The 27,529-nt window shown below is 45.6% G+C and overlaps 1 protein-coding gene and 1 long non-coding RNA gene across 5 annotated transcripts in view; one reads left to right on the top strand and one right to left on the bottom strand.

Moving 5' to 3' along the window:
- On the bottom strand, positions 1 to 26,943 carry LOC130543221 (uncharacterized). Of its 2 annotated transcripts, none has more exons than XR_008958391.1 (3): positions 26,771 to 26,943; positions 12,620 to 12,796; positions 1 to 464 (listed from the first exon to the last, which is right to left on the bottom strand). It is a non-coding gene; the product is annotated as an uncharacterized LOC130543221 (long non-coding RNA). The 2 variants fall into 2 exon arrangements; XR_008958390.1 differs by lacking the exon at positions 1 to 464 and adding an exon at positions 3,871 to 4,593.
- USP46 (ubiquitin specific peptidase 46) overlaps positions 26,518 to 27,529 on the top strand; it is a 158,491-nt gene continuing 157,479 nt past the window's right edge. For 2 of the 3 annotated variants that reach the window (XM_044387728.3, XM_057309647.1), the window contains exon 1: positions 26,656 to 26,849. In XM_044387728.3, the coding sequence (XP_044243663.1) occupies positions 26,814 to 26,849 (36 nt within the window). In that variant the 5' untranslated portion in view covers positions 26,656 to 26,813. Of the gene's footprint in view, positions 26,850 to 27,529 lie in introns of all 3 variants that reach the window. The other variant, XM_026508877.4, reaches the window with a different exon arrangement.

Raw genomic sequence — 27,529 nt, 5'->3', positions numbered from 1 at the left:
AAATGTAGTCTATAAAAATACATTGCAATGAGTTTTAAGAAGACAGGAAATTGGAGCCGGGGGGCAAGTACACAAAATATAATCCTGGAGGTTCTATACACTTGCTGGAAGAAGACCAAGAATCTTGCTCAGAGCTGCCTGGCAGTTGATGCAAAAATTAGAAAATAGAAACCAATCAGATGCTCGAGGGAAACACAAATATTCTAAGAAACTCTTCCATGGATCTTCATAAAGAGCGCCCTGCCACCAACCTCCTCAGTATCAATATCCTGAAAAGAATCTCTCAAATGTTTATGCGTCCAAGATTTTTGACGTCCAGGTAGAATGTTTCCTAGTCAATGTTTTTTCCAAATCCTCATTATCATGAGGCAAGAGGGTGATCAGTCAAGCCAGAGGACATTGGAGAAGACTATGGGATTCGGATTTTGAAGCAGAATCAATAGCTGAAATCAGACGGCACGCTCCTATAAGAAAGATGTGATAATTTGGGTGAATTCCCTGGTCAAAGATTCAGCATACATATATAAGTTTATATAATATTAAGTTGTGTGTGTGTACAGTCGCAGATCTTTAAGGCAAGTTAATGTCTCTAGTAAGATGATAAGAGTAAAATTCAGTTCTGAAGCAACAGATCACCACAGGAAGTCCTACACAATAAAATGGTGAGCCCGATATATTAGACACAAATGTATTTTGATGTGAAATTAATTCGTTGCTTAATGTATCAACTGCATATTTAGTTAGCAATAATGTCATCCTCTTAGAACTTCAAGATGCTTTTGAGGAGAGACTTTGAATAGGTTTTTTCTTTTTTTCCTAAGACCAAGGAACTTTGAGCCCAGTGCCTTTCTGTTTTGTCCATTTCATTTCTCTGAATTCAAGGAAGTATTCAAAATTCTCCCTCTGGCCTTTTCCTGCTGAAAAGCTCAAAACTAAAGACCTACCTCTAATATTTGCCCTTCAATCGCATCCTAACACTTGTAGTGTTTAAGCATACAAATGGAACTGAAATTTTTGGAATCAAAATAAATGAAGATAATTTAGAGTCCCTTTCTTCTTTTTTTTTTTTTTTTTAAGATTTTATTTATTTATTTGACAGAGATAGAGACAGCCAGCGAGACGGGGAACACAAGCAGGGGGAGTGGGGGAGGAAGAAGCAGGCTCATAGCGGAGGAGCCTGATGTGGGGCTCGATCCCAGAACGCCGGGATCACGCCCTGAGCTGAAGGCAGATGCTTAACCACTGTGCCACCCAGGCGCCCCTAGAGTCCCTTTATTCTTAACTTTCATCATGAAAATATCCAACTATGCACCAAGATAAAATTCAACACATCCCTGTGTATTTATTTTTCAGCCCACAACTATCAACCAAAAACATTTATTGTGCAGACTATTTTGTCAAATTATTTTAAAGAAAACCCAGATATCATGTTATTTCACCCCTAAATATTTCAGTATTCATCTCAAAAGAAAAGATATAATCATACCTAACAATGCCAGTATGATTGCTAAGAAAAGAAACAATAATTCCAATCCATATTCAACTTTTCCCATTGCCTAAAATTGTTTAGTTTACAGTTTGGATCAAGATCCAAACAAGATCTAACGCCTCTATTTGGTTATATTTCCCATTTCTTTTAAGCCTCTTTTAGTCAAGAAAAAAATGCCCTTTTTTTTCCCCAACACCTTTATCAAATGAGTAAACCCAAACACTTGAGTAACAGGATCGATGTCCTCTATTCAAGGAAAAACAGTCCACGGATTGGGGGAGTACAATGTCTCATAAGCAGTGGGTGTATTTTGAGTGTATGCTGGGGTAAGGTTTCTTCGACAGGTGCTTCCTGTATGTACAGGTTGACCTAGGTTTCGATTCGTGACGAGGGCCAGGCCATTGGGGTGGCCTCCATTCTGTGAGTCCTGATACGGGAATTAACTTTATCAACTTCAACTTTTCTATTAACAGTGTTTGAGATACAATTCAGATACCGTAACATTCAGCCTTTTAAGGTACACAATTCAGTGGGGTTTTGTATATTCATAAACTTGGGCAATCATCACCGTTATCTAATTCCAGAGCATTTTCATCACTCCAAGATGAAACTGATCTATTAGCAGTCACTCCCCCACACCCCACCCCCATGTCTTCTGGCAACCGCCAATCAACTTCCTGTCTCTATGGATTTGCCTATTTAGGACATTTCATGTAAATGGAATGACACAACATGTGGTCTTTGGTGTCTGGCTTCTTTTACTTAGCATAATGTTTTCAAGGCCCAGTGGACAAGGGTAGTGCTATATAGTGCTGGATTCCTTCATTCCTTTTGATGGCTGAGTAATACGGCATTGATTGGATATACCACATTTTTTTATTTTATCAGCTGATGGATATGCCATTGACTTTTTGAAGAAACCAGGCCCATTGTCTTGCAGATTGTTCCACACGCTGGCTCACTGCTTCCTCCTAATGCTGGTTCACTTGTTGCTCCATCCTGTTTTTCTCATAGACTTGAGAGAAACCCCCATTCTCGAAAACTTGGTTGTCAAATTGTGTGTGGAAGAACCACCTGGCGCTCTTGCTTAAGGTGCAGAAATCTAGGCCCTATCAGCAGAGAGTCTGACTTAGTAGACTTGAGGGGGGGCCCAGGAATCTGTATTTTTAACGCACCAGGTGATTCCGCTGAGGGTATTACCAGAACCTATTCTGAGAAACTCTGCTGGGTGTCCTTCGACCTTGACTTCAATGGCACTTGACGTTCCACAGGAAAGCCATAAAAGCAATGGTCGGTGACTGGCTAAGACTTTTTAAAAATAAAGTTGGAAGTATTATAGAATTATTCAAAACAGCCTAGGTTAATATCCTAGCCGATGTTGGTGGGTTGGAGATAGGCATTTGAAGGAATCCTGGCCAAGAGAATTGTGTTGTGGGTGTTAATTAGCTACCCCAGAGTGAGGGAAGCTGCCAAATTTAGCTTTAAAAGTACGGAGAGCCAAATTAAAGGACTGCACAGGTCCTTACAGTATTGAGCTCAAAATGGACAAGTATGCCCAGATCATTAATTAGAGTACTTTTTGATTCAGGAAATTTTAATTCTTAATCTGAAGCCATGGGGGGGAGGTGGCAAAGAGGAGGGGACTCTCCCCGTGCTCTAGAAATATGCTGCGACACAGCATAACCATTTCTGCTTCAACGCTGGTCATTATCTAGTGTATTTTACAACACCAAAAACTCCTGAGTGGGAAGAGATGTTTTCCCTTAATTTAATGACGAGTTTTCTTTCACTTAATACATGAGTGATGCTTTTAAGGGTCTTTTAATGGTTCTCAAGCAGCCAAAGCAGCAAATGGAGTTCCATTTACTCTGTGCGTCTCATTAAGCTATTATAGAAAGGGTAATGTGGCTGACGAAAAACCACCGGTGATTTCTGGGCCTTGAGCAGGAAAAAAAAAAAAAAGATTTCTGGAGATGAAAACAGACTTTTGACTTTCAAATGCCCTTCCTGGGGTGTTTATAGGGGAGCTATCATTTGAAAGGCATGTTAATTCCCCAGTAATAATAACCTCAGCTTCTCGACTTCTTAGCCTGACTAAGGAGTGAGTGCCTACAGCAAAAGGTTGTTTTTTTTTTTTTTTTACTTTGTATTATGGAAAATTTTCAAGCACACCCCCAAACAAGGAGAAGAATATTATAAAGCTCCACATACCCAACATCAAGCTTCAGCAATTGGCCATTTTTTGCCAATCTCATTTCATTCACCTGAATGGATCTAGCTTTTCTCAAGCATTTTCAGGGAAATTCCAGACATTGTGTTATTTCACTTGTAAAAAATTTCAATATGCATTTCTATTCAATAAAAACATTTTGAACAGAACAATGCCACCACCACACTTAGCAATATTCTTCTTTGTCATCTAATACCAGGTCCATACTCAGATTTCCCCAATTGTCTCAGAGCAGTCTTTTCATGGTTAGCATTTTTTTTTAAGAGAGGGAGACAGGGGTATGGTAGGAGGAGCAGAGGGAGAGGGAGAGAGAGAATCTTACGGTATTTGCTCCCAGCATGGAGCCTGACTCCAAGGGGGCTCATGACCCTGGGATCATGACCTGAGCCAAAATCAAGAGTTGGTCGCTTAACCAACTGAGCCACCCAAGTGCCCTACGCTTAGCTTCTTCTATTCAGAATCCAAACATGATCCATTTGGTTATGTCTTTAAGTCTCTTTTATTCTAGAACAATCCTCTTACTCACCTGACCACTGATTTGTTACAGAAATTGGGTCATTTGTCCTGGAAAATGACCTACATTCTGGATTTGTCTTCTTGCTTCCCTTTGGAGTCACTCAGCTTGGTTCTTTATTTTCTATAAGCGGGCTTGATGAGATTTGAATTGAATGTTGGGAGCAAGAAAACGTCATACTTGCTAGTGCATCACATCGCGAGGCACATAATGGCACAAGTGTGCCGTTGTTGTAGGCTTCCTTCGTGGGTCCGGTGGTGTCCCTGTGTTCCCTGCATTATGAAGTTAGCCGTCAGCCTTTACTGAATGTTTTCGGCTTCCACTTACGTTCATTTCTTATACTCTTCATCCCATTAGTAGCTATAAAATAGCAATTAGAAATTCTTTAAAAATCATTTCTTCTACATTTATTAGCTGGACTTCTATAAAGAACAACTTTCCCTTGGGGCACTGAGGTGGCTCAGTCGTTTAAGCATCTGACTTCGGCTCAGGTCATGATCTCAGGGGCCCCACATCGGGCTCCCTGCGCAGCAGGGAGTCTGCTTCTCCCTCTCCTTCTCCCCTTGCTTGTGTGCTCTCTCCCTCCCTCTCTCAAATAAATAAATAAAATCTTTAAAAAAAAAAAAAAAGAACAACTTTCCCTCAAACATGATTTGGTTACCTCCGGAACAGTTCATACTTTTCCTTTATTTTTCAAATTTCAGAGTAATACAACCTCCAATAATGACAGGGAGGTTTCATATTATTATGAATTCAGAACGTTTATATGTTTTACATTTCATCAAAAGTAAGTTTTTAAATTGTTGCTGAAGATGGAATCGTGAAATGTTGGCATCAGCCTTCTGAGATAACAAATTCCTTAAGGTACAGCCATGGCCACACATACATCAGAATCCCCTGGAACATTTGTTGATACGTAGTGAATTCCTGGTCCCCACCAAGACCTACAGGCTCAAGTCTTTGGGAATAAGCCCTGAAATTGGCATGCGTAAGAAACTCCCTCCAGGGATTTCTCAAACAGCTTTGGAATGGAGAGCCTTTGGGGACCACCTCGTCTGAGCTTGAGGACAAAGCATCAAGTGGGGACACATCTAAGCAGTTACTGTAAATTAAGAGTATGAGATTAACCACTGATAATTCAGGAGAAGGGAAGGTGGATAAACTAGGCTCTTCAAGGGACGCCTGGGTGGCTAAGTCTGTTAAGTGCCTGCCTTCAGCTCAGGTCATGATCTCAGGGCCCTGGGATCGAGCCCCACGTGGGGCTCCCTGCTCAGCGGGGTGTCTGCTTCTCCCTCTCCCACTGCCTGCTGCTCCCTCTGCTCTCTCTCTCTGTTAAATAAATAAATAAAATCTTTAAACAACAAAAACAAACAAACAAACACGTAGGTCCTTCAAGAAGGGCCCGGCAGACAAGAGCAGTGCTATAGACCACCGGCTTCTCTGCAGTGCTATACCGTGGTTGAGACGGTCTAGGTTCTGACGACAACTTGTTATTAGAATTCTGGGAAACTTTAACAACCCTAAAACCTGCACGGTGTGGTTCTACATGGCATTGAACTAATTTCTCCTGTGGATTCTCATGGACCAGTGCTGTTCACATCCACAGCCTCAGATCCCACACAGCTGCTGTTCACGGGGCCCCAGAGACTCCCACCGCATGATCTGTGTCATCTGATCGGGTAACATGGTTCCTCAACCGTTAGGACACGGAGTGCCATTCGTATTTTAAGTATCAATTAGCACTGTTCTCATACGTTCTATTTTTGAATTGCTCATCTCCTCTAGGGAACTCACTTTCAGTATTTTATTAAAGTCCCCTAATGCCTGACATTTTAAGCCAAACATTTTTTAACTGGTTTTCCATAAAAATGATGATCCATTTTTATAATTTCATTTGCCTTTATTTATGAGTTTTAAATAGCATTGTCAAATGCACTGACACACACGGGGAGAAAAATACAGGTGCTTGAAAGATGAAACAAACTTGCCTGTCAATTGGAATTTTTTGCAGGTCAGAGAAAGTTAAAGGCTATCATTCGGCATTTTCTGCCCATGTACCTGGGAAGAGAGAATGGGATTCAGGGTCCTAGAACATGACACAAATCCCAGATCTCTCTGGATGAATGAAATTCGCAGTGTATGCCAGCGAAGCCCTGTGCTGTGCCAGTATCCAGCCAACGGAAAGGGCATGGCAGAAGACCCGGTTGAGCAACCCCGCAGGGAGCCAGATGTGCATTCTTCCAGTTGTTGCCCCTGTCTGGAATTGTTGCCTCCGGGCAGAAACCCGGGCTTGAGGCCATTTGAATAGAGCAGGCAGTCATAAACTCCAATGTCTGTGGGGGCGAGGAAGGTAGCATAAAGGAGTGAAGAGGCCAGGGTAGGAGACTGTGAGTGAGGGAGCCAGATCTCTACTGAAGCAAGTTCCTCCATTCAGTCCCTTCTGGCTGTGGCCAGGAATGTGGACCGTGAATGGAGAGAGCTTTTGACATTCCAAGAGAGGCCAACAATCTGAATTCGTATGCGAACTCTCTAGATTTCAAATGTGGGCATTAATTCAAACAGATTTTAAACACAGTGATTATTAAACTAAATATGTCTGGGGACCACCATTTTGGGGCTTCTGATTTAGGGGATCCTGTACTGTAAATTAATACCACAACGAAATGGAAGAGATCTTATATTTCCCAGGTCAAGATGAGTAAAAGCTAGAGTCTAAAGCCAGTTTGCTGATGCCATTAGCAGAGACTCAAGCCATAAACCTTACAGGGATAAGTTAGCTCTATTCTGGTCACTGGCCAGAGGCTAGAAGTTTGCAGTTGGGTGCCATTGGTCACCTAGAAGCTCGGGATGGATGCGTGTGGTTCAGCGCAGAGCCATAACTCAAACTTCACGTTCTATTGATTACGGGTCAATGGTGACATCTTCCTACAGGGAAGCTATCACATTACAGAGCTAGCCCCCCTTCTCGAATCCTCAGAGGAAAACAGAGTTGAGTATTTATGTGGATTGCTTTATGAAAACTCTAAGGCTTGACGTGCAGGAAAAGAAGGTGGTAGGAATTGAGACAGACTGCTTTTGTTTTTCTGAGGAGTGATAGCCAGATAACATGTTCTGCTGGGATTAGATTTCAGTGTCAAGTTGTCTGCTAATTAGTCCGAGACAGAAAGCATGGCTATCTAATTACAGCATATGGACTGTTCAAAAGAAACAACAGGTCCAAAATGGAGTCACTTATGTTAAGCCCCACAAAGACTTAATACCTTAATACCTACTGCAGTTTTGGCCTCTCCTATGACTGGAATTTTAAACTCCTCAGTCTGGAATTTCCTGATCAGCAATTGTGAGGTAACCTGCTTAAGACCCCCTGCCCCTCCCCCTAAGGGAAGGTCACCTTGACTGAAACAATCCTTTTTTTTCTTTTGCAAATAACTCTCTTGTCCTGTCCTAGTTGTGCATATCCAAGAACTCCATTTTCTTTTCTTTTTTTTTTTTAAGGTAAAATCTGAAAAAGCCTATCTTCTTTATATACATTTTTTAATAATTTTTTATTATGTTAGTCACCATACAGTACATCTCTAGTTTTTGATGTAAAGTTCCATGATTCATTACTTGCGTATAACACCCAGTGCACCATGCAATATGTGCCCTCCTTAATACCCATCACCAGCCTATCCCATTCCTCCACCCCCTCCCCTCTGAAGCCTTCAGTTTGCACTCCATTTTCTACAGTCTCTTGGAACATCCTTCTATTGGATGCTGCATTGGTTCATGAAACACTGAATAAATCCAATCGGATGTTTTCATTTACTCAGTTGAATTTTTGTTGTTTAACAGATTTGGTGGCAGTGGTGAATTGAAGAGAACTTCTGGAAGCTTTAGGAACAAGAAACACAGGCGTGGCACCCATGAACCCTTCGTGTTCTCTCATCCTGTTCCCAAGGGCTGTTGATATGTTCTCAGTTCTGAGCTCCTTTCTCTTTGCTTTGAGCTCTTGATCTGACTCTCCACAGTTCCCTATTTGACTAGAAACCCGGGCCTGTGGCTCCGTCCCCAGACCCCACACTGAGGACTGCTGGTGGCAGCTGTCTGCAATCAGTCTGCAGTTCTTTGGGGTATCAAATCTTTCACCAGTCCCCAGATTCCACCCAGTATTGGTGGTTGTTGAACTGGGTCCAGGGTCAGACTGGGTCCAGTTTGGGCTAGACAGGGTCTAGTGGAAGGCCTTGGGTGAATATTACATAAGGGCCAGCTGCTAATGGGAATCTCAGAAGTCAAAAGAGTTGGTGGCACAGTTAGAGCACTTAAAGGGTGTTGTAGGTGCACCACTGCAAGAAGACTCCCATGATAGGACCTCTTTGGGATTAGTTTGGCTCCGGCAAATCCAAAGACCTAGCTAAATTAAGAAATGGGATCCTTTGTATCCAAAGAATTGAGCACGCCACCTTCTGGCACACCTGATACTTTCATGTTTACAAGCTCTAGTCCGGGGACGCCTGGGCAGCTCAGTCAGTTAGGCGGCTGCCTTCAGCTTAGGTCATGACCCCAGGGTCCTGGGATCGAGTCCGGCAGCGGGCTCCCTGCTCAGTAGGGAGTCTGCTCCTCCCTCTCCCTCTGCCCCACCCCCCCCCTTCTCGTGGGAGCTCTCTCTCACAAATAAATAAATAAAATCTATAGTTTGGGAGCTGCACATATCTAGCACAGTGGCAAACACTTACTAAAGATAACCTAGAACTACAATGGCTGTGACGGGGAATGTTCTGATTAGGCAAGATTGCTCACTTAAGAAACACATTTGAGAGCAAGCGATCCCAAGCTGGACACGTGGAATGGGATGCCTACTTTAATTGGTGGGCAGAAGCTTCCAGAAGGTTTTAAGATTCCAAAGTAGATTCATTAAAAGACTAGTTACAAAAGGCTAATAAAAAATTAAAGACACAAGAGGTACCTTAAACAAAAAAATAGTAAGACTGACGTGACTGCTACCACTCCCCCGTCCTTTTTTACCTGAGTACCCACATTTTACTGATGGTGTGTCTGAACTGCCCTTCCATGCTGAAGACACCAAGAGACAGTTTCCTTTTAAAAGAAAACTTTGAGGTTGCAGGTGAACGTCCTCAGGCACCCTTCACACCTTGGCCAAAGATGAAACTCAGGGCCAGAGTTAAAGAATGCCCGACACCTAAGGAGGAACCCAACATTTTTTTGAAGAATTTAGAGTCATTATTAGGGTCTGTGCCCCGAGGCTACCTGTTTCTCTACCAGCTTGTATAGATGTTGGTACGACCGGTGAAGCTCAAAACTGGATGCAGGAAGCAAGATGGCAAACTCCCAAAGATGATATTTGAGATCTTGGCCTTCAACATCTCGGGAACTAGCAAAAGCTCACAAAATAGCAGCCAAACTTTTATAAGCCCCTCCTAGAGTCTTCCCTGCCGGTCCTTATTGGTCTGTTATACAAACTTGCAAACGAAAGATGACTCTCTGGCGGACTTTAAAGCCTGTGTATAGTCCTTTCTCTGCGGCATTTGGGGTTCCACGCAATAAATAAGGTCACCCAGCCTGCTCTGGCTGCCCTCTTTGTACATGGATTATCTCCCGAGATTAGCGGATCAATAAAAAGGCAGAAAATAGGATGGGAAGCCACTAGTCTAACTGAACTCGTGACTAAAGCTGAGCATTTTGAAAGGACCCTGGAGCAAGATTGCAAACAAAAATCTGCCAAGCTATTAGCTTTACAGCTCCAAGGCCAGAGACCCAAAACAACACCTGGGCCTCCAGCGCTACACCTTCCTAGGGGTCCATTATCAAAACGCTGGTCCAAAGATCAAGGTCGCAGCTGTCATCAACTGGGGCACCGGGAAAGAGACCGTCCTCAAAGGTCCTATGTAAATTCTTCTCAAATGCCCTCCACTTACCTGCAAAGGAGAGCCCCTCACACAGTGGAAGGGACCCTGAGGGCTTCTCTGCTAGACTATTACTAGAAACTCCCTTAAATTGCCAAGAGAAAAGCTAAAGTTAAAATTAATGGGAAACCTTGGCAAATTTTAATAGATACCGAGGTTACACATTCTACCTTACACCCCACCCTCAAGATGACAAATCCCTCAAAGTGAACAGGAGGTTTCCATTGTTGGGGGTGGGGGCTGTCTGATAAAGTTCAGAGAGAATTTTTCTCTCTACCAGTACAAATGACTCAGGCCTTTTACGGAAAAACATTCCTTTTTGTTGTGTCAGTTCCAGTCCATCTATTAGGTAGGGCTTCCCTTTCTGAATTAAAAGGGCTAATACATTTTGCCTCCAATGGAGACTTCACCTTAGAATTTCCTGACCAACCTGAACCTGATCTTTTATGTTCCTTAGAGTCTGTCCTTGACACAGAAGAGGAAGAATCCAACAAAAGTCCCTGAATTTAATGGAGGAGCTCGGAAATCTGTGGGCTTCTAATATTTACTTTGGAAGAATAAGAAGTACAGACTCCATAAAGATTCAGACAGATACAAGTAACCGTTTCCCTACATTACCTCAATGGCTCTTCCAGCCTGAGGCCATACAAGGCCTCATACTCATACACAGTAGATGACCTTACTGCCCGGGGTCTAATTATTCCCTGAGCTAGTCCCTATCGATTTTGTTAATCCTGGTACCTAATGGGCAGGGAGGGCAGTTTGCTCCAGATTTGAGAGCTATGAATAAGATGGTTATTCCGGTTTCCCAGTCATTCCCAACCCGAACACCCTTATGTCATAAGTTCCACTCGACCCACATGTCACTGCTGTGCACCTATGTTCAGTGGAGACATCATCAGCCAATATCTATCTGCCTTTACCTGAAACGATCGCCACTGTACCTAGTTATGCCTCAAAGGGTCACCGAGACCCCCTCTTACTTCTCTCAAGTAACTTCACGGAGATTTAAGTATCTTCCAGTTCCAAAACCGAACCTTTTGTAACATGTAGATGACCTTTTGCTGAGCTTAGTTACAAAAGAGGGGTCCTCTATTTGCTCTAACAGTTAGCTGAAAAGGGACACTGAGTCCTAAGGCAGAACTACAACAATCTCCAGACATTGTTCAGTACCTGGGTCATGAGCGAAGCAGTTCAGCTGTCTCCAAAAAGAATTAAGCGAATTCAGGAATTTCTGAGACCTACAAGCGATGGACAGCTTTGTGGATTTATTGCAGACTATGGGTTCCTAATTTTTCTCTATTAACTTCTCCAGTCGGTAAACTTACTAAAATCTCAATCCCCGAATGCTTTGCTTAGAAAGATAAACATGAGCAGATTTTTGTAAGACTAAAACAGGCGCTGGAAGAGCCACCTGCCTCAGGGCCACCTAACTATTGAAAACCTTTCACCTTATTTGTGCGGGGCGGGGATAATCAAGCCCTGGGAATGCTCACGCGGGAACGTTGTGCGCACGCGCTGACGCCAGCGTGCAGCGTGACTCAGCGGCTCGTGCCTCGCCCAGCTGTCTTCAAGCCAGAGCCACAGCTGTGGAGTGAGCCCAAGTGTCTGCGGATCTGACCCTAGGGAACGGCGTTTACTTGGAAACTTCACACTTTGTCCCAAGTCGTCTTCACTCTGAACGGACGCCACATTTCTCGGCAAGTAGACTAACTTCCTGAGATCCTTCTGCTTTCACCGCCTAATCTACATCTTAAATGTTGCGACACCCTTGATCTGGCTCTGTTACTACCTCTCGCTGATGAAGCTGAGCCTCAGAGCCGAGGTAGGGAGTTCCGTTCCACGACACCGCATCCCGACTTAGGAGATACCCCTTTAACCAATCCCGCTCTACTCTGATTTGTTGATGGGTCATACAGCAGAGGTGAAAAAGGAAATTTTCGGGCTGGTTGTGCTGGTATTACTCTGAATGACATGCTGGAAAGGGGAAACCTCTCACAAGCTCAATCTACACAACGCGCAGAGCTCCATGCTTTACCTGAGCGTGCCAGTTATCAGAAACACATACTGTTAATATCGATACGGATGGCTGGGATGCCTTTGGAGTCATCTATGATTTTATTTTATTTTTTAAATTGATTTTTTTTTAAAGATTTTATTTATTTGAGACACACAGAGACAGAGAACATGAGCGGGGGAAGAGGGTCAGAGGGAGAGGAAGAGAGAGAAGCAGACTCCCCACCTACAAGGGAGCCCAATAAGGGGCTCCATCCCAGGACCCTGGGATCATGACCTGAGCCCAAGGCAGATGCTTAACCGACTGAGCCACCCAGGCGCCCCTGGAGTCATCTATAATTTTAGAATGTTATGGAGACCAAGGGGTTTTCTTGCATCCTCTGGGACCCCAATCAAAAATGGGCAACAAGTAAATGATCTTATGGCTCTTCTCTTCTGAAATTGCTATCATCAAAATGAAGGCTCACCCTGAAAGCACGGAGTCCCAGGGGTGTCCCGGCTGACTCTCCTGCAAAGGTGGAAGCGACGGATTCTATAGACTGTGGCACACGTGGACGAAGTCCATTCTGCTTCTGCGAAAAATGGCGCTTCATTGCCAGCTGTTTGCTATCCTGATATCCTGGTGACATGGCAACAATCTGCTCCTGAGTCAGAGAAATTAAGATGGGTGAACAATGGCTGTAAATGAAACAAAGAGCTGGACCTAAACCTAACTTCATTTTTCGGTTTCCGTATTCCTTCCCCTACCTTAAGGCATTTAAGATGACCCAAATTATAAATAGATACTGGTGGGGACACTTCTGTAAAATTGCAAAAACAGTCTACCAGCCATGTCTGACCTGCCAAAGCCATAATCCTGGCAAACTATTTTTGTCCCGAGAAGCCTCAGATCTCCTCCCTCGGGACCCTTTGAATGCCTGCAGCTGGACTTCATTCAACTACCACTGGTATATGGGTTATCAATATGTTCTTGTTACCAAATGCGTGTTTTCTAGGTGTGCTGAAGGCCTCCCCTGCCACAAGGCTGATGTCCTCACAATGGCCAAGAAACTGTTGGAAAGAAAATGTGTTTCCCACTTGGGGTATACCCTTCTATAATCTCCAGTGATCAAGGCACCCGCTTCACTGGGCAAATCATATGAGCCTTAATGAACACCTTGCTAACCTCTTGGGATTACCACTGTCCCTATCACCCTCAATCATCAGGCGAAGTTGAGGGAACTAACGAGATCCTTAAACTTAAAATATCAAAACTTGCAGAAACCACTGGATTTCCATGCCTCACAGTACTATCTTTGGTCTTGCTGACTGTTCACAATATTCCCTTTGGGAAAGTCACTCTATACAAGATAGTCGCTGGCAGATCAATGTCTATTGATTGGTATATAATCTTCTGCTGAAGACACAACTTTCAGGCTAGGATGACCAGCTACAGGAAGTCTTCTGCTGATGTCTTCTGCTTAAGCATATCATCAGCAGATTAAAGAAGCTTTTCTGGATCCCATTTCAAGGAATCCTGTTGGTTGCAGTCTAGAGCCTAGTATCCAGGTCTTCTGGAAGTGTCATCAGAGGAGGACTGGGATTCATTGGAAGGGACCTTCCCAAGTGCTCCTGACCACACCCTACTGCAAAACTAGAACACTTTGACCCTTGGGTACATGTCTCACGGATAAAGAAGGCTCCACCTGACGTGTGGCCCCGGCAGATGATGCAGACCTACAAATCCAATTGACAAGGAAGAGAAGTAGCTGACAGCGAAGTAGACTGCCTTCACCCAAGATGCTGGATCAAGACCTCATACTATAACTAAACATGAAACCGTTTCTCCTTTCTTTTCTTTACTCTGGCATTGGCCTGGAGAGATAATGCCATCACTTGTATCCCTGAGGCCATCGCTAAGGGTGTGGGGCGGTGGGGTGGGGGGTAAACTCTCAGATTGCTAGATTTGTCATGATGCAAGAGAGCCTCCCTGGGACCAATTTCTCTTTAAATCTCAATGTCAAATCCCCCACCCATCCCCCACTTAGAAGTACGTACCCAGTTAGACACATTTACCAATGTGAATCTTACCACATTCGGACCCTTCTGTTCCCATGATTATCTAGACCAGACCTGCCCCCACTCACTGAGAGAGCTCACCATCAGCACCCATCTTTGTAAGGCAATTAAGATGACTTTCAATTCAGGTTTGGAGATTCTCTTCCTGCACATGCTGAAACCCTGACTGACCCCTGGTTTAGGAGTAAACACAAATAAGAATATGATTAGAAACCTCTCAACTCTTGGAGACACTGCAGATTCTGTTGCTAAGACACCAGCTGCCCAGCAAAGATCCTAAGACTCTCTGGCCAAAGCTGTTTGGAGTGAGGAGATGTCTGTGCTGTGCCCAACAGAATCTGTTTCACATGGATGAATGCTTCTGGGGAGGCTGCAACTCAGTTACCTAAGATTTCCGAGCAAGGCACTTGGCTTAAAAGGGTGACTCCTTCAATGGGGTCATTCTTTGATTGGTTTGGTCTTGGGGACCATGGCTCTGAAGTGCACTCCAAATGTTGGGAATCATCCTGCTTATAGGTACAGTAATCTCCCTGGTGTGCTGTATTCCCCTGAGAGCTTTAAATGCATGTTTACAGCCACTAAATATCAAGCAAATGATCTCCCTAAGGCTGGAACGACAAAAAAGGAACAAAGAGAATGACCAACTAAAAAATTGTGAGCCACAGAGAGTCAGCAAAACCCAGGTTGAATGAAAGCTTCGAGAACTAGAGCGGTAGCTGAGAGTGGTGCTAATGCCTTGAATTTCGATCACATCTCTCAGTTAGGCTGAGAGTTGGATTAAAAGAGGGGAACTGCTATAAAAGAAACAACAGGCCCCAAATGGAGTAACCAAGACTTCGTGTCTAACCTAACTGCAGTTTCAGCCTCTCTAGGTTTTAAACACATTGCGCTGGAATTTCCAGATCAGCTCAGGTGAGGTAATCTGCCTAAGACCCCTTGCCCTTCCCCCCAAAGGGAAGGTGACCTTGCCTGAAACCATCCTTTCTTTTCTTCTGCTAGTTAACTTCCCTGTCCCACCCCGTTCTGCCTATCAAAGCCGTCCATTTTACACAGCTCCTTGGACTAGCCTCCTATTTGTTAGATGGGATGCTGCTGACTCCTAAGTCTTAAATAAAGCCAATCAGATCTTTCAATTTACTCAGCTGAACTGTGTTCTTTAACAAGACCTAGTGGGGAGCAGCCGGGTGGCTCAGTCGGTCAAGCATCTGCCTTCGGCTCAGATCATGATCCCAGGGTCCTGGGATTGACTCCCTTATCGAGCCTGCTTCTCCCTCTGCCTGCTGCTTCTCCTGCTCGTGCTCTCTCTCTCTCTCTGACAAATAAATAAATAAATAAAATCTTTAAAAAAAAAGAAGAAAGGAAAAGAAAACGTGTTTGGCATTATCTCCCCAGGTCGAACACGTGCAAGCTCCATGACTGAACATTTTGTGGCTTAATATATGCTTAGCGGAAATGTGTGTATGTTACACCAAAGAACACAGACAAGAATGCTCACAGGAGCATTTTTGGTAATAGCTTTAGGCTAGAGAAAAACCAAGTATCTGCTGGCGTTGTGTTTGTAAACAGATTGTTGGCTCTTCAGATGATGGAATACTATACAGCCACAAAAACTAATGAACTACAGCTAATCCGAGCAACGGGGCTGAGTCTCATACACATAATATTGAGCAAAAGAAACCAGGCAAAAAGGTTACATAACACACACATACAAAAGACCCAGGCGAAACTAAGCTACGGTGTTAGAAGTCACGATAGGGCTTACGCCTGGTGAAGAGAGGTCAGGGATCTGGAGGAGCGTGGGGACGGGCTCAAGGATGCTGGTAATGTTCTAGTCCTTCACCTGGGTGCTGGTTGCACAGGTGTGTCTGCTTTGTGACAATTCACTTAAGACTTCTCCACCTTTCTGAATGTATGTTTTAATTAAAAATATTAAAAACAGAAAAATTTGAAGCTTTGTGCTGAGTCAAAATAATAATAGCTCTTTAAAAAGTTATAATAATCTATAGGACTCAGTAACAGCTGCTGCTGAAACTCATTATTTTATAACACTGACTTTGACCAAATGGCTCATAATTCTCCCTGGGGGGCAGGGGAGGTAAGCTATCTTGAATTGTCCTTATTTTTTTAAAAAGTCCACACAGCAATGAGTGTAGTGTGCCTAAAATGAAAACATCTACAGTATCATTGTTACAAAGGTTCCAGTTGAACCAGAAAACCAATGAAACAGCATAAACCATTTGTAATTATTTGAATTAAGTAGTACTCTTGAAACTTTTTTGGGGGGGGGGTCCTTTTTTTAATTTAAATTCAATTAATTAACATATAGTGTATTATTAGTTTCAGAGGTAGAGTTCAGTGATTCATCGGTTGCTTAGAACACCCAGTGCTCATTACATCACGTGCCCTCTTTCATGCCCATCACCCAGTTACCCCATCCCCCCACCGCTATCCCCTCCAGCAATCCTCAGTTTGTTTCTTATGATTAAGAGTCTCTTAGTTTGTCTCCCTCTCTGATTTCATCTTGTTTTATTTTTCCCGGGTTTATCTTACTAACCAGAATCATGCTGTATGTATTGTCCTTCGATATGCCTGTTGGAGATGTGCTCAGTCTGTCACACTCCTTTTATCCATTATATATTCCACGGAATTAGTGTCACTGTTAGGGTTGCTTCATTCTGCTGTTATAATTATGCCCACTTTTGTGCACAGACTTGAGCACAGGGGCTGGAATTTGAGGGGAAGAGTGTCCGTCTGAGCCCTTGGCAATCTGAGGCACTGCCAGACGTGTTGACTTGGCATTGAGCAGGTGGCAGGCTATGCATGCTGACTTGGGCAGGAGGGCGGCTGGACTGTGAATTTGGGACCCACAGCCCATCGTGTGTGACAGGGATGTGACTGGTTTTGCGTCTAACTTTTGTTTTTCTGGGAAACTCTATCTCTCCTTCTATTCTAAATGAAAGCCTTGCTGGATAGAGTATTCTTGGCTACAGATTTTTTTTTTCCTTTTAGCACTTGGAATTTATCATGCCACTCCTGTCTGGCCTGCAAAGTTTCTGCTGAAAAACCTACTGATAGCCTTATGGGGTTTCCCTCATATGTCACTGCTTTCTTTTCTCTTGCTGCTTTTAAAATTCTCTCTTTATCACCACTTTTGGCCCTCTTACTTACTTTGTGTCTTGGTGCAGACTGCTTTGGGGTGGCTTTGTTGGGGGCTCTCTGTGCCTCCTGGATCTGGATTTCTCTTTCCTTACCGAAATTCAGGAAGTTTTCAGCTATTATTTCTTCAGACAGATTTTCTGCCCCCTTTAATCACTCTTCTCCTTCTGGGATCCCTATCATGCGACTGTTATGCTTGACAGTGTCACTGAGTTCCAGGGTTTGTTCTCATTTTGTGTATTTTTTCCCCTCTCATCTGCTCAGCTTGATTACTTTCCATTACTCTGTCCTCCAGGTGGCTGATCTGTTCTTCTACTTTCTCTCGTTTGCTATTTATTCCAGGTGGTCTATTTTTATTTCCATTTAGTGAGTCCAGTAGCTCTAACTGGTTCTTTTTTACGTCTCCTATCTCTTGGTGGAGGGTCTCATGGAGGTTCTGCACTCCTTTCTCAGTTCTAGCGAGTATCTTTATGAGCATTACTTTAAGTTCGTTATCAGACATATTACTTATCTCCATTTTGTTTAGGTCTCTTGCTCTGATTTTGTTCTGCTCTTTCGTTTGGGACATATTCCTCTGCCTTCTCATTTTGTCTATTATTGTCTGTTTCTCTGTGTTAGGAAAGTCAGTTATGTCTCCTCACGTGAAAGTAGTGGCTTTATGAGGAAGAGGTCCTGCAGTGCAAGGTCTCCTTTTCACCAGAAAATGGTGCTTCAGGGGTGTTTCCTCCGTGTGTTGCTACAAGGTTGTCCTACTGTTGTGGTGGACCTGTGTTTGCCTTCAGTCCAGTCTGTGATGACTCTCTGCCTGTTGTGGGCAGAGTCTGGTGCCTGCAGCATTAGGGGGCCAGTCGGGGGCTGCCTTGTGCTCGAGTTGAATCAGACCAGGTGTTTGCCAGAGACAAAGTAGCACCAAACTGCTGGCACTTTCCCTGTGTTGTCTCCTGAGAAGCTTTTGTTGGTGGGTGCGGCCTGCAGTCAGACCAGCTGCCTGCCCCCAGCCCATTGCTGGGGTCACAGTCAGACTGGTGTGTGTGGTTATCTTCCCCTCTCCCTGGGGCAGGACTCACTTTGGAGTGGTGTTGGCCCTTGTCTGGGTTGCGTGCACACCGCCAGGCTTGTGGCACTGCTTTGATGGGATCTTGCCAAGAGCAATCGGGGGGGGGGGGTGGATCTGCTTTGCTGTGGCCTCTTGTCTATGTCAGGCTGTGGAGAGTCTGTTCTGCCAGTTTTCCGGTTGCTTTCTGGGTTATTTATACCGGTGTGGGTGTTCTCTAGGCGGCCACAGGGCGAGAAGTGAGCCCAGGGTCCTCCTACTCTGCCATCTTCCCAGCAGCCTCTGCCTACTCTTGAAACTTTTGAATCTGTTTGCCTAGTTCATGCAGATCTTAAAAGGCTTAGTCAATGAATACAGCATTCTAAGCCAGTCAGTTGCTTACAGTCTACCTCTTTTTGATTATCCTGATGGTGAGTGATGGATAGGATGTGTATAGAGCTTTACAAGGTACAGAGCATCACGGCCACCACCAGGAGGATGCCAGTCAAGTGGCCTTGTCAGTGGCATCCTTAATCTGGCCTGATTCTGTTTCCTAAGAAGAAATGGAAGAGTAGAGCCTTAACAACCCCTCCCCCCCAACTGGGGACAAAGCTGAACAGTTAGAGAGTTCAGGACAGTCGTATCTTGTTTTCAATGGTTGCCGACTTTCTAGAAGGGCAGGACCAAAGAGGAGAATTATAGGTACTGCGCTCTGAAGGAGAACTCATTCCAGGCGCCACGTGTGAATCCCTGCCCTCCCACCAGGTGGCAATGGGGTTTATTAAAGCTATGGAGATGATCACGTATGGGCTGCTAGGGCATGAGGGTATAATTTAGCAAAAAGACCTACTTTCCCTTTATTGAAAATAGTGTTTATGGATATGGAAGGAACGTAAAAGCCCCCAAGGAAAGCCTGTTCTATTGCTGATCAGGCCATAGAACAACTACTCACTTTACCTAGAGTCTGTACTTGGAGGTCTTCCAATCTTCTTTCAGACACTTTCAATCATATCCCCATTCAATAAGTATTTATTGAGCACCTACTACATATCTTACTATTCTGAGGGATATAGTAGTGAACAAAGCAGTCGAAACCTCTTAGGAGTGACTGTGGAAATTATATTCTTTCCTGCCTACTTTACAGAGAAGATAGATGCTATTTTGTGTTAATTTGCTCAACCTAATGGATGGACTTCTTCCTTCCCAAAGCTCTAGGGCTCCTGCTCTGTCCCTCTACCCTACTATATCTATCTTCAGCGAGCCTCACTGCTAGGTTCACTAGCCCCTCATTTTTAGATGACAAACATACTCAGTGTCTCCTCACTCTAATAGTCACGATAAAAGGGACAAATAAATGACCAAAACTTTCCACTGATTCTCTTGCCTCCCTTAAGCTGCTGAGATCTCTCTTTATCACCAAATCTCTTTAGAAAATCTCATTTCTTTTTTTCTAATTTTTAAAGATCTTATTTATTTATCTGAGAGAGAGAACAAGTGGAGGGGAGAGGGAGAAGCAGGATGTCCCCTGTGCAGGGACCCCGATGCAGGACTCGATCCCAGGACCCTGAGATCATGACCTGAACTGAAGGCAAATGCTTACCCGACTGAGCCACCCAGGCACCCTTCTCTAGAAAAATCTCATTTCGAAGGGGGGCTCATTTGCTTCAACTTCCTTACAGTGCACTTCCCTTCAAGCCCTGCCCTCCCCTTACCCATGAAAGCTGCTAGTTCTATAGAATTCAGATCAGACCTGGGAGAAGAGAGAAAACCACCAGGAAGGCAGGATGGTTGAGTAAAATGGTTCTGAGCAAGTGAGCCAAGTGTTTCAGGTAAAATCATTACCTGCTAATCGAGAGCCTCCTATTGTGTGCTTGGCATTGTGCCAGGAATTTGAGGTTTCTAGGGAAATACGGAAAGTGACCTTTGATAAAAACTTAGCAAGGGAAGATGAGACTCAGAAGACTTCCCCTGGAAGTAAGGTTTGAGCTGAGTTTTGAGGAATGAGTGGACTTGAAATACAAGGAAGAAGAACTGGCTGAGGGTGGGCGGAGGGGAGTCACGAGCCTGAGGACCCGGAAGCATGAAATGAGAATGATGTACTCGTTTGGTTTAAAATTTGGAAGAGGCGGGGCGGAGCCAGATTAGTCATGTCCTTGCAAACCAGGCAGAGAGGCAGCCATTAAAGGTACTTCAGAGGGGCGCCTGGGTGGCACAGCGGTTGAGCGTCTGCCTTCGGCTCAGGGCGTGATCCCGGCGTTATGGGATCGAGCCCCACATCAGGCTCCTCTGCTATGAGCCTGCTTCTTCCTCTCCCACTCCCCCTGCTTGTGTTCCCTCTCTCGCTGGCTGTCTCTATCTCTGTCGAATAAATAAATAAAATCTTTAAAAAAAATAATGAAGGTACTTCGGAGCTCTTCTATCCTCAACCACCCCATCGCTTTCCCTTCAAAGCCAAACATCTTTACTCTGTCTTCTCCCTTCGACTTACCCACCTGTCCCCATAGGCGTCCTATCCTAACTGTCCCCATAGGCGTCCTATCCTAACCATCCCCTGCAACCTGCCCTAGAGAGAATTCGAAGGACCCCTGAGTAATAGGCTCTGCTGAGACGATACTTACAGGAATCAGGGCAAATTACTTAATATTCTGAGCCTCAGTTGTCTCTGAAATGGGGATTATAATATTGCCTTCCTCAAAGGGTTGTCAGAAGGATTAAATACATCTTAAAGCCTTGCTCAAGAACTGAACGTTGTTACTATTATTATTTATCTTCCTTGACCTCTTAGCTGTACGTGATGCATTTGACCACCCCCTCCGACGTGGACTGCTCTTTGGCTTTTGCAATGCTGCACATTTGTTTGCGTTTCCTCTACCACTTTAGAAGCTTTGTATTAGTTTTCTTTGGATCTTCTTCCTCCACCTGATCCTTCCACGGTGGAGCTCTTCATGACTTTCCCCTTGTCCATTCCCACTCTACACCCTCTCCCTAAGCAATTCCATCCACAACTGCACGTCCTGCATTATCTCCTATATATTAATTAATTTGAGATGTATCTCCAATCTGACATTTCTTCTGAGCCCCAGATTTGTACTTGATGTAACTGTTCAGGTTCTTCATGGTTATCTGAAACTCAGCACCTGTGAAATCAGTCTCACTTCTTTCCAACCATCTACCCCGGAACCTCTTCCTTCAGCATTCCCTATGGTAAAAAATAACATTCTTAGGAAGCCTGGGTAGCTCAGTCCATGAAGCATTGGAGTCTTGATTTTGGCTCAGGTCATGATCTCAGGGTTGTGAGGTTGAGCCCCATCTGGGGCTCTACTCTGGGCATGGGGCCTGCTTAAGATTGTCTCTCTTCCTCTCCCTCTGCCCCTCCCCCCCCCCATAAAAAAAAAAAAAAAAGGACATTCTTTCTCATTCCAGTTGGAAACCTGGGATTCATCTTCGGCTTCTCCTTGTCAATCACCAAATTCAGCTGAATATCCCCAAAAAGTCTTCAATCTGTCCACTTCTGTTTTCCCACAGCTGCTTCTTAAGTAAACCCAGGCTACTGACAACTCTGGGACTCTCACCACAGATTTCTAACTGGCCTCACAAAGAGTGCTTTTGCTCCTTCAACCTTCTTTCCCCAGATGGTAGCCAGCTTTCTTTCAATTAATCAAAATGTATAAGCAAATAACAATCTAATCATGTTCCAACCTAGCTTAAAAATCTGTCCATGGCATTTCAATTGGCACTTCAAAATAAGCCAATTGTTCTGAAGGCTTAGGGAATCTTAACCACCCATAAATACACTCATGATCTTTGATGTAGTTTCCCTTTTGTAGGAACTCTAATTTGATGTTCAGTCCAAAGTTAGCTTATCCTCATGTTATACTAATTGCATGCAAAAAGTAGCAAAGATATCCATAAACAATGCCCATGAATACTGCATTAGAAATCAAGCAGTACAGACACTGGGACTGCCGTCTTTTATCCAAGGATCACCAGGGACTCACACAGCTTTTGACACAAGGTATGTCTTTAGTAAACAGGTGTCTGATACATGATGAAAAGGAAAAATGCTGCCATAAAGTTCCTTACAGAATTGAAATATAATCCAGAGAAACCACTTTGGTTGCAAACTCTACAGCCAGCAAAATATTTTCCCCATGGACAGCCAAATGTTTACTAGCATTTGCATATCAAATGAGCTGCAATAACCTATTTGGCAATGAGGAAAAAAAGAAAGGAAAGAATGTGCCAGGCACAGTGCCTGAGACCGGATGAGATTTTTTACAAATGCACAAGACAAGCTTCTTTCCCTTCAGGAGCTTCCAGGCCACTTGGAGAAAGGCAATTGTCCAAAAATGTAATATTCACTCTCTTGGCTCCTCCTCTGTATAAAGCACTGTGCCTTTCTTTAGGCGTAAAATTGTGAGTGAAAACAGGACTGGCTCTCAGTCTTGTTATGTCTGATAAGGGTTGAGAATTAGACATTAATCAAATAATCAGATGCATAATGATAGCAGCTATTCTACAGAGTGGCTAGTAGGTGCCAGGCATATTTTTAGTACTTTACATGAATTAATGCAGTCACATTCTATGAGGGGTGCTCTTACTATCTTCATGTTATAGAGACAGAAATTGAAGCACAAAGAGGTTAAGAAACTTGCCCAAGGTCATACAGCTGGTCCAGGCAGTCTGGATCCAGGGTTCATTTTTAAAACCGGACTCCATGCTGTGTGCTCCGTGGCATAGATATATTTATAAGGTCCATGAAGGGAGGCTGGATGGTGCTATAGGAACATCTAACGAGGGCGTCTCAGTTTTTCTTGGTTTGTCTGAAGGCTGAGGAGTGTCAACCAAGTAAAGAGGGGTAGTGGGAGAGGGAAAGACATGAAAACTGGTAGCAACGGAGGGGAGCGTATGGAACTACCTGGATACAGTGGTTCATTGGTAGTGGTGGGGGGTAGGGGAAGGAATCTAGAACGGCTCATAGAGAAAGCAGATTTGAGGGAAGACCTTGAAATATTGGTTTAGTTTGTAGAGAAGATAGGAAAAGGAAACATCATGAACTCAGACTGAACCTAATTAATTTGGGGCACAGGAAGACACTGGTTATTAGGATTCTTTCAATTGCGAGTAGCAGGCACTCAATTTGAACTGGTCAGAGAAAACACCGACTTTCCTGGCTTGAGTTGCTGAAAAGTCCAGAATATAGATCTGGCAGCAACTAGCTAAATGATGTTGTTAGGATCTCTCTTCCATTCCTCAATTCCATTTTTCTATGTTGGCTTGGGTCTCAGGCCGTGGAAATATGGGAGCTCTAGATTTTCTCCTATCACTTCTGCAAACTCAGGACCGGGGGCGGGGGTGTACTTGTTTTTCTAAAGGCCCCGCGTGGACTCTCATTGGCTCAGTTTTATATTACGTTCTCCTTGTTGAACCAATCACTGTCGCTGGTCCATGAGAGGTGCTCTCATTGGCCAGGCCTGGATCATGTGCCTTCCTCTGGAAGGAGAGGGCAGGATCAGCCATACTTGAACCCTAAGTTCTGAAAATGGGAAAGTTGCTCAAAGAAGAATCTGGAAACTGGGCAGGCAAAAACTGGGAACGCCACCACAAGTATTCAGCTGGGGCAGTCCTCCCCACATGTGACAGGCAGTCTCCTTTAGTAGGTCGGGGCGGGAGTGGGGGGGACCTTAGAGTCTGCACTCCTAACAGCCTCCCAGGTGAGGCCAACGCTACTGGTTCATGGACCACACTTTGTGGATCAAGGGGCATACCACCTGGAGTGACTGCCTCCCTCAAATTTATTTAGGCTGTTTAGTGCTAGCCTGTATCCCATCCCTCCCTTTGCCTACTTTTCTCAGTTTTGACTCTATACCTTTATACTAGCTGGCCCGTATGTGTGAGATATTTTCCCTCCAAGTCCTGTCATTAACTTGTCAACGTTTTTATGACTTTACCTCTTATCTCCTCCAAATGTTTCCTCACGGAGTGAAGCTGAGGTTAGGCTGCTTCTTCTTCAACTGATGCCTTTTCCAGTTTAGACCTGTGAATACTAACCTTGTGGTAGGGTAAAAATGTATTTAATTATTCATGAATCTGACAAGATCTGCTGTGTTCATTGATTTGTTGTGTATGTAATTCACTGCCTGGGTTTCAATCTGGATGTTTGTCTATATTGAACACTTCAGTTTTAGGCTATAGGCTGTTAGAAGACATGCAAAAGATCCTTTGAACATGCTGATATAGCACTCAGTAATCAGATGGTGTTCAATTTTCATCGTGTCAGTGGTGTTTTCGGTCTTGTGGACTTTGCAAGCCACTGTGCCGATATTGGCAGAAATACTGAACTCTATTATGGTATAACATTTCCATATCATTGAAAGCTTTGGATTAATGCCTTTAAAATGGAATGTCTGTGAAATTGAGTCCTGAGGCCTGAGTTGTGGACTCAAGTTTGCTCCTGAGCTTGTTTTGTGACTTTCTTCAAGTGTTAAAACCTCTCTAGGCCTCTTATCCCACCGGCCATATTGGGTGTCTTGCTGTGCTCTACTCTCCCTCGGTGCGCTGCCAGCTTAGCAGACCCACTTCATTTGTGACATGTGGGTCACACAGTGGAGGTAGGACGCCTGACCCTCCAAGGGGGGGGTGTGTGTCTTTTACCCATCTGCAAAAGACAAAAATAATCATCTGATGTTATGGTGGAGATTGAAGGTCATGAATGTAAAGAATATCACGACTGACAATGGTAAGAAATCATAGTTAATAATTATTATCCATCAGTTTCTTTTTGGAAAGAAGATGTTGTCTGAATGACTTAAGGTAAGCAGGAGTATTATTCCCTAAATCCATTGAAATATACAGAGCCACCATGATCCCAGAGAACATCACTCAGCAGTTGTCTTTTCTTTCTTTACACCCCAGGTTCTGGAGATATCAGCGATCTATGGCTCGCACACCTGACACGAGTAACACTTCTAAACATGGGAGGATAGGAAGCATGATATTTTCCCAGTATGTGAGCCTTGGTTAGAAAAAAGCTACCTTCAATTACATTAGTTTCTCTTCTAATTCAATTTGTCATTAAATACATCGGTTTAAGAATTATCACGGGTTCTACTTGTACAACCTCTGTTGAAAGCACTGAACTGCAACTTTGTAGAATTGTTTCACGTTCGGAAATGGGCTTCTCCATTTCAGGTGATCAAATCGGCTAAACCGTGTAGATGCGCGCTTTGAGCCAGAAGCCACGACTTTTAGGAAATGTGTATACACCGACGCAGCACCCTTCTCCAAACCCAAAGAGGTTGGGTCCCCGAGAGAGAGGTCTGTTTTCTTGACGCGGAAAAGTTTGGTTCTCCGTCTCTTCGGATTCAAATCGCTCCTTGGACAGTCTCTAGCCCTCACCCAGAACCCAGACTTGTCTTTTGTACCTGCTAATGTCACAAATTGCCCGAGCGCGCCGTTGCTGGCGTCCACCCAGACCCAGATTCCGCTCTCCTCCCGGCGCCCTCTACCAGGCAGTCGGCCCGCTGCCGGCCAGGGCTTTCCGACAACCCCATGTCCTGACCCCATTTACTTCTTGCGTCCCCGCCGGTGCCATCTGGCTGGAACCACGGGGAGAAACTAAAAGTTGGATGTAGTCATCCCTGCCCCTTGCCTTCTTCACTCGCCGCAAACGAAAAACCCGGGGCCGTTGGGGAACGAGCGGCAAGAAGGAAAGAGCTTAGACGGGAAGCGGCCTCGGGTCCCCGCCGGCCCTCTCCGCCGCGCCCGCCTTCCCCAGCCCGCGGGCCGAACGAGGCGCGGCCCTTCCAGTAGCCCAGCGCCCAAGGCCGTCCCTGGCTCTCCGCCAGCCCCTGGCGGCAGTGGCCGCCGCGTCGGGGTCGGTCCGGGGGACCCCCGAGGGGCGGCTGCTGCAGCCACGCGAGCGAGGGCCTGGCCCCGCGCTCCAGCCCAAAGAGGGTGAAGCAGGAAATAAAGAGGCGACGAGAAAGGCCGGATGGCCGGGTGGGCGCGGGCGCGGGCGCGGGCGGAGGCGGGGCGGGGGCCCGGGCCGGGGCCGGGCGCGCGGCGGGAGGGCTCGGAGCGCTGGCTGCACGCGGCGCGCCCGGGCCGCCCCTCCTCCCCCGCGCCGCCGGCCGCGGCCCAGGCTCCCTCGCTCCGCCACTCCCCGCCCCTCCGCTCTCCCTCCCGCCTCCCCGCCTTCCCCGCCCTCCCCGCCTCCTCCTCCTCCACCTCCTCCTCCTCCTCCCTCCCTCCCGGCCTCCCTCTCCCAGCCAAACTGCAAGCCGGACCCCAGGCCGCCTCCCCGCCGCCGCCGCCCCGCTGCCGCCCGGCCTCCCCGCGAGCTCTCCACCATGGACAGTCCTGTTTTCACCTTATAAAGATGGCGGTGCGGGATCGCTGCAACCTTTAGACTAATGACTGTCCGAAACATCGCCTCCATCTGTAATATGGTGAGTGGCGGCCCCCGCCGCCTCGGGGGTCGCGACCGAGGCGCGGCGAGGCGAAGAAAGGGACGCCCGAGCCGCACACCCGCCGGGCGCCGGGGTGGGGGCGGGCGGCGGCGGGCGGCGGGGTTCGCGCCGCGCGGCCAGAAGTTCCCGGCCCCCGCGCTTGGCGTGCGGGCCGCAGCCCCCGGGGCGGCCGGAGGAGGGGCCCGATCCCCCGCCCCGCTCCCGGACCCGGGACCCGGGAGCCCGCCCGCCGGTGCCCGGCCGCGCCGCGGTGCCTCCGCCCTCGGGCTGCGGTGGAAGCGTCTTGGCGGAGGAGGGGGTGGGGGATAAGCTGGGGATGGGGGGCACCCATCCTGTCCTTGCGGTAGATAAAGCCCTACCGGTCTGCCTGACCGCCCTCGCCTCATTTTGAGTTCACTCCTTAAACTATATTTAAAATTCACTTTGCAAAGGCAATCGGAGTATCTGGAGAAATTTGAAATGTAATAAAGCTGTAAAGAAGTGCAAAATTGTGGTTACAGAAGTGAACTTCTACCTGGTTTGGGAAGCACGGTAATTTGTTCTGGATGCCTCAGTTTCCCCACCTGTGAAAGAGGGACAGGGTTATTTGGCAGTAACGTTTGGAGGCCCTGAGGGTGGGGCAGTCTTTGGGCGTGGAGGAGGTGAGTTACCTTGCCTGA

This window comes from Ursus arctos, unplaced genomic scaffold, assembly GCF_023065955.2.
Source record: "Ursus arctos isolate Adak ecotype North America unplaced genomic scaffold, UrsArc2.0 scaffold_9, whole genome shotgun sequence".
Taxonomy (NCBI): Eukaryota; Metazoa; Chordata; class Mammalia; order Carnivora; family Ursidae; genus Ursus; species Ursus arctos.
The sequence above is the reverse complement of the archived record's forward strand: the minus strand, read 5'-3'. Positions and strand labels throughout refer to the sequence as shown.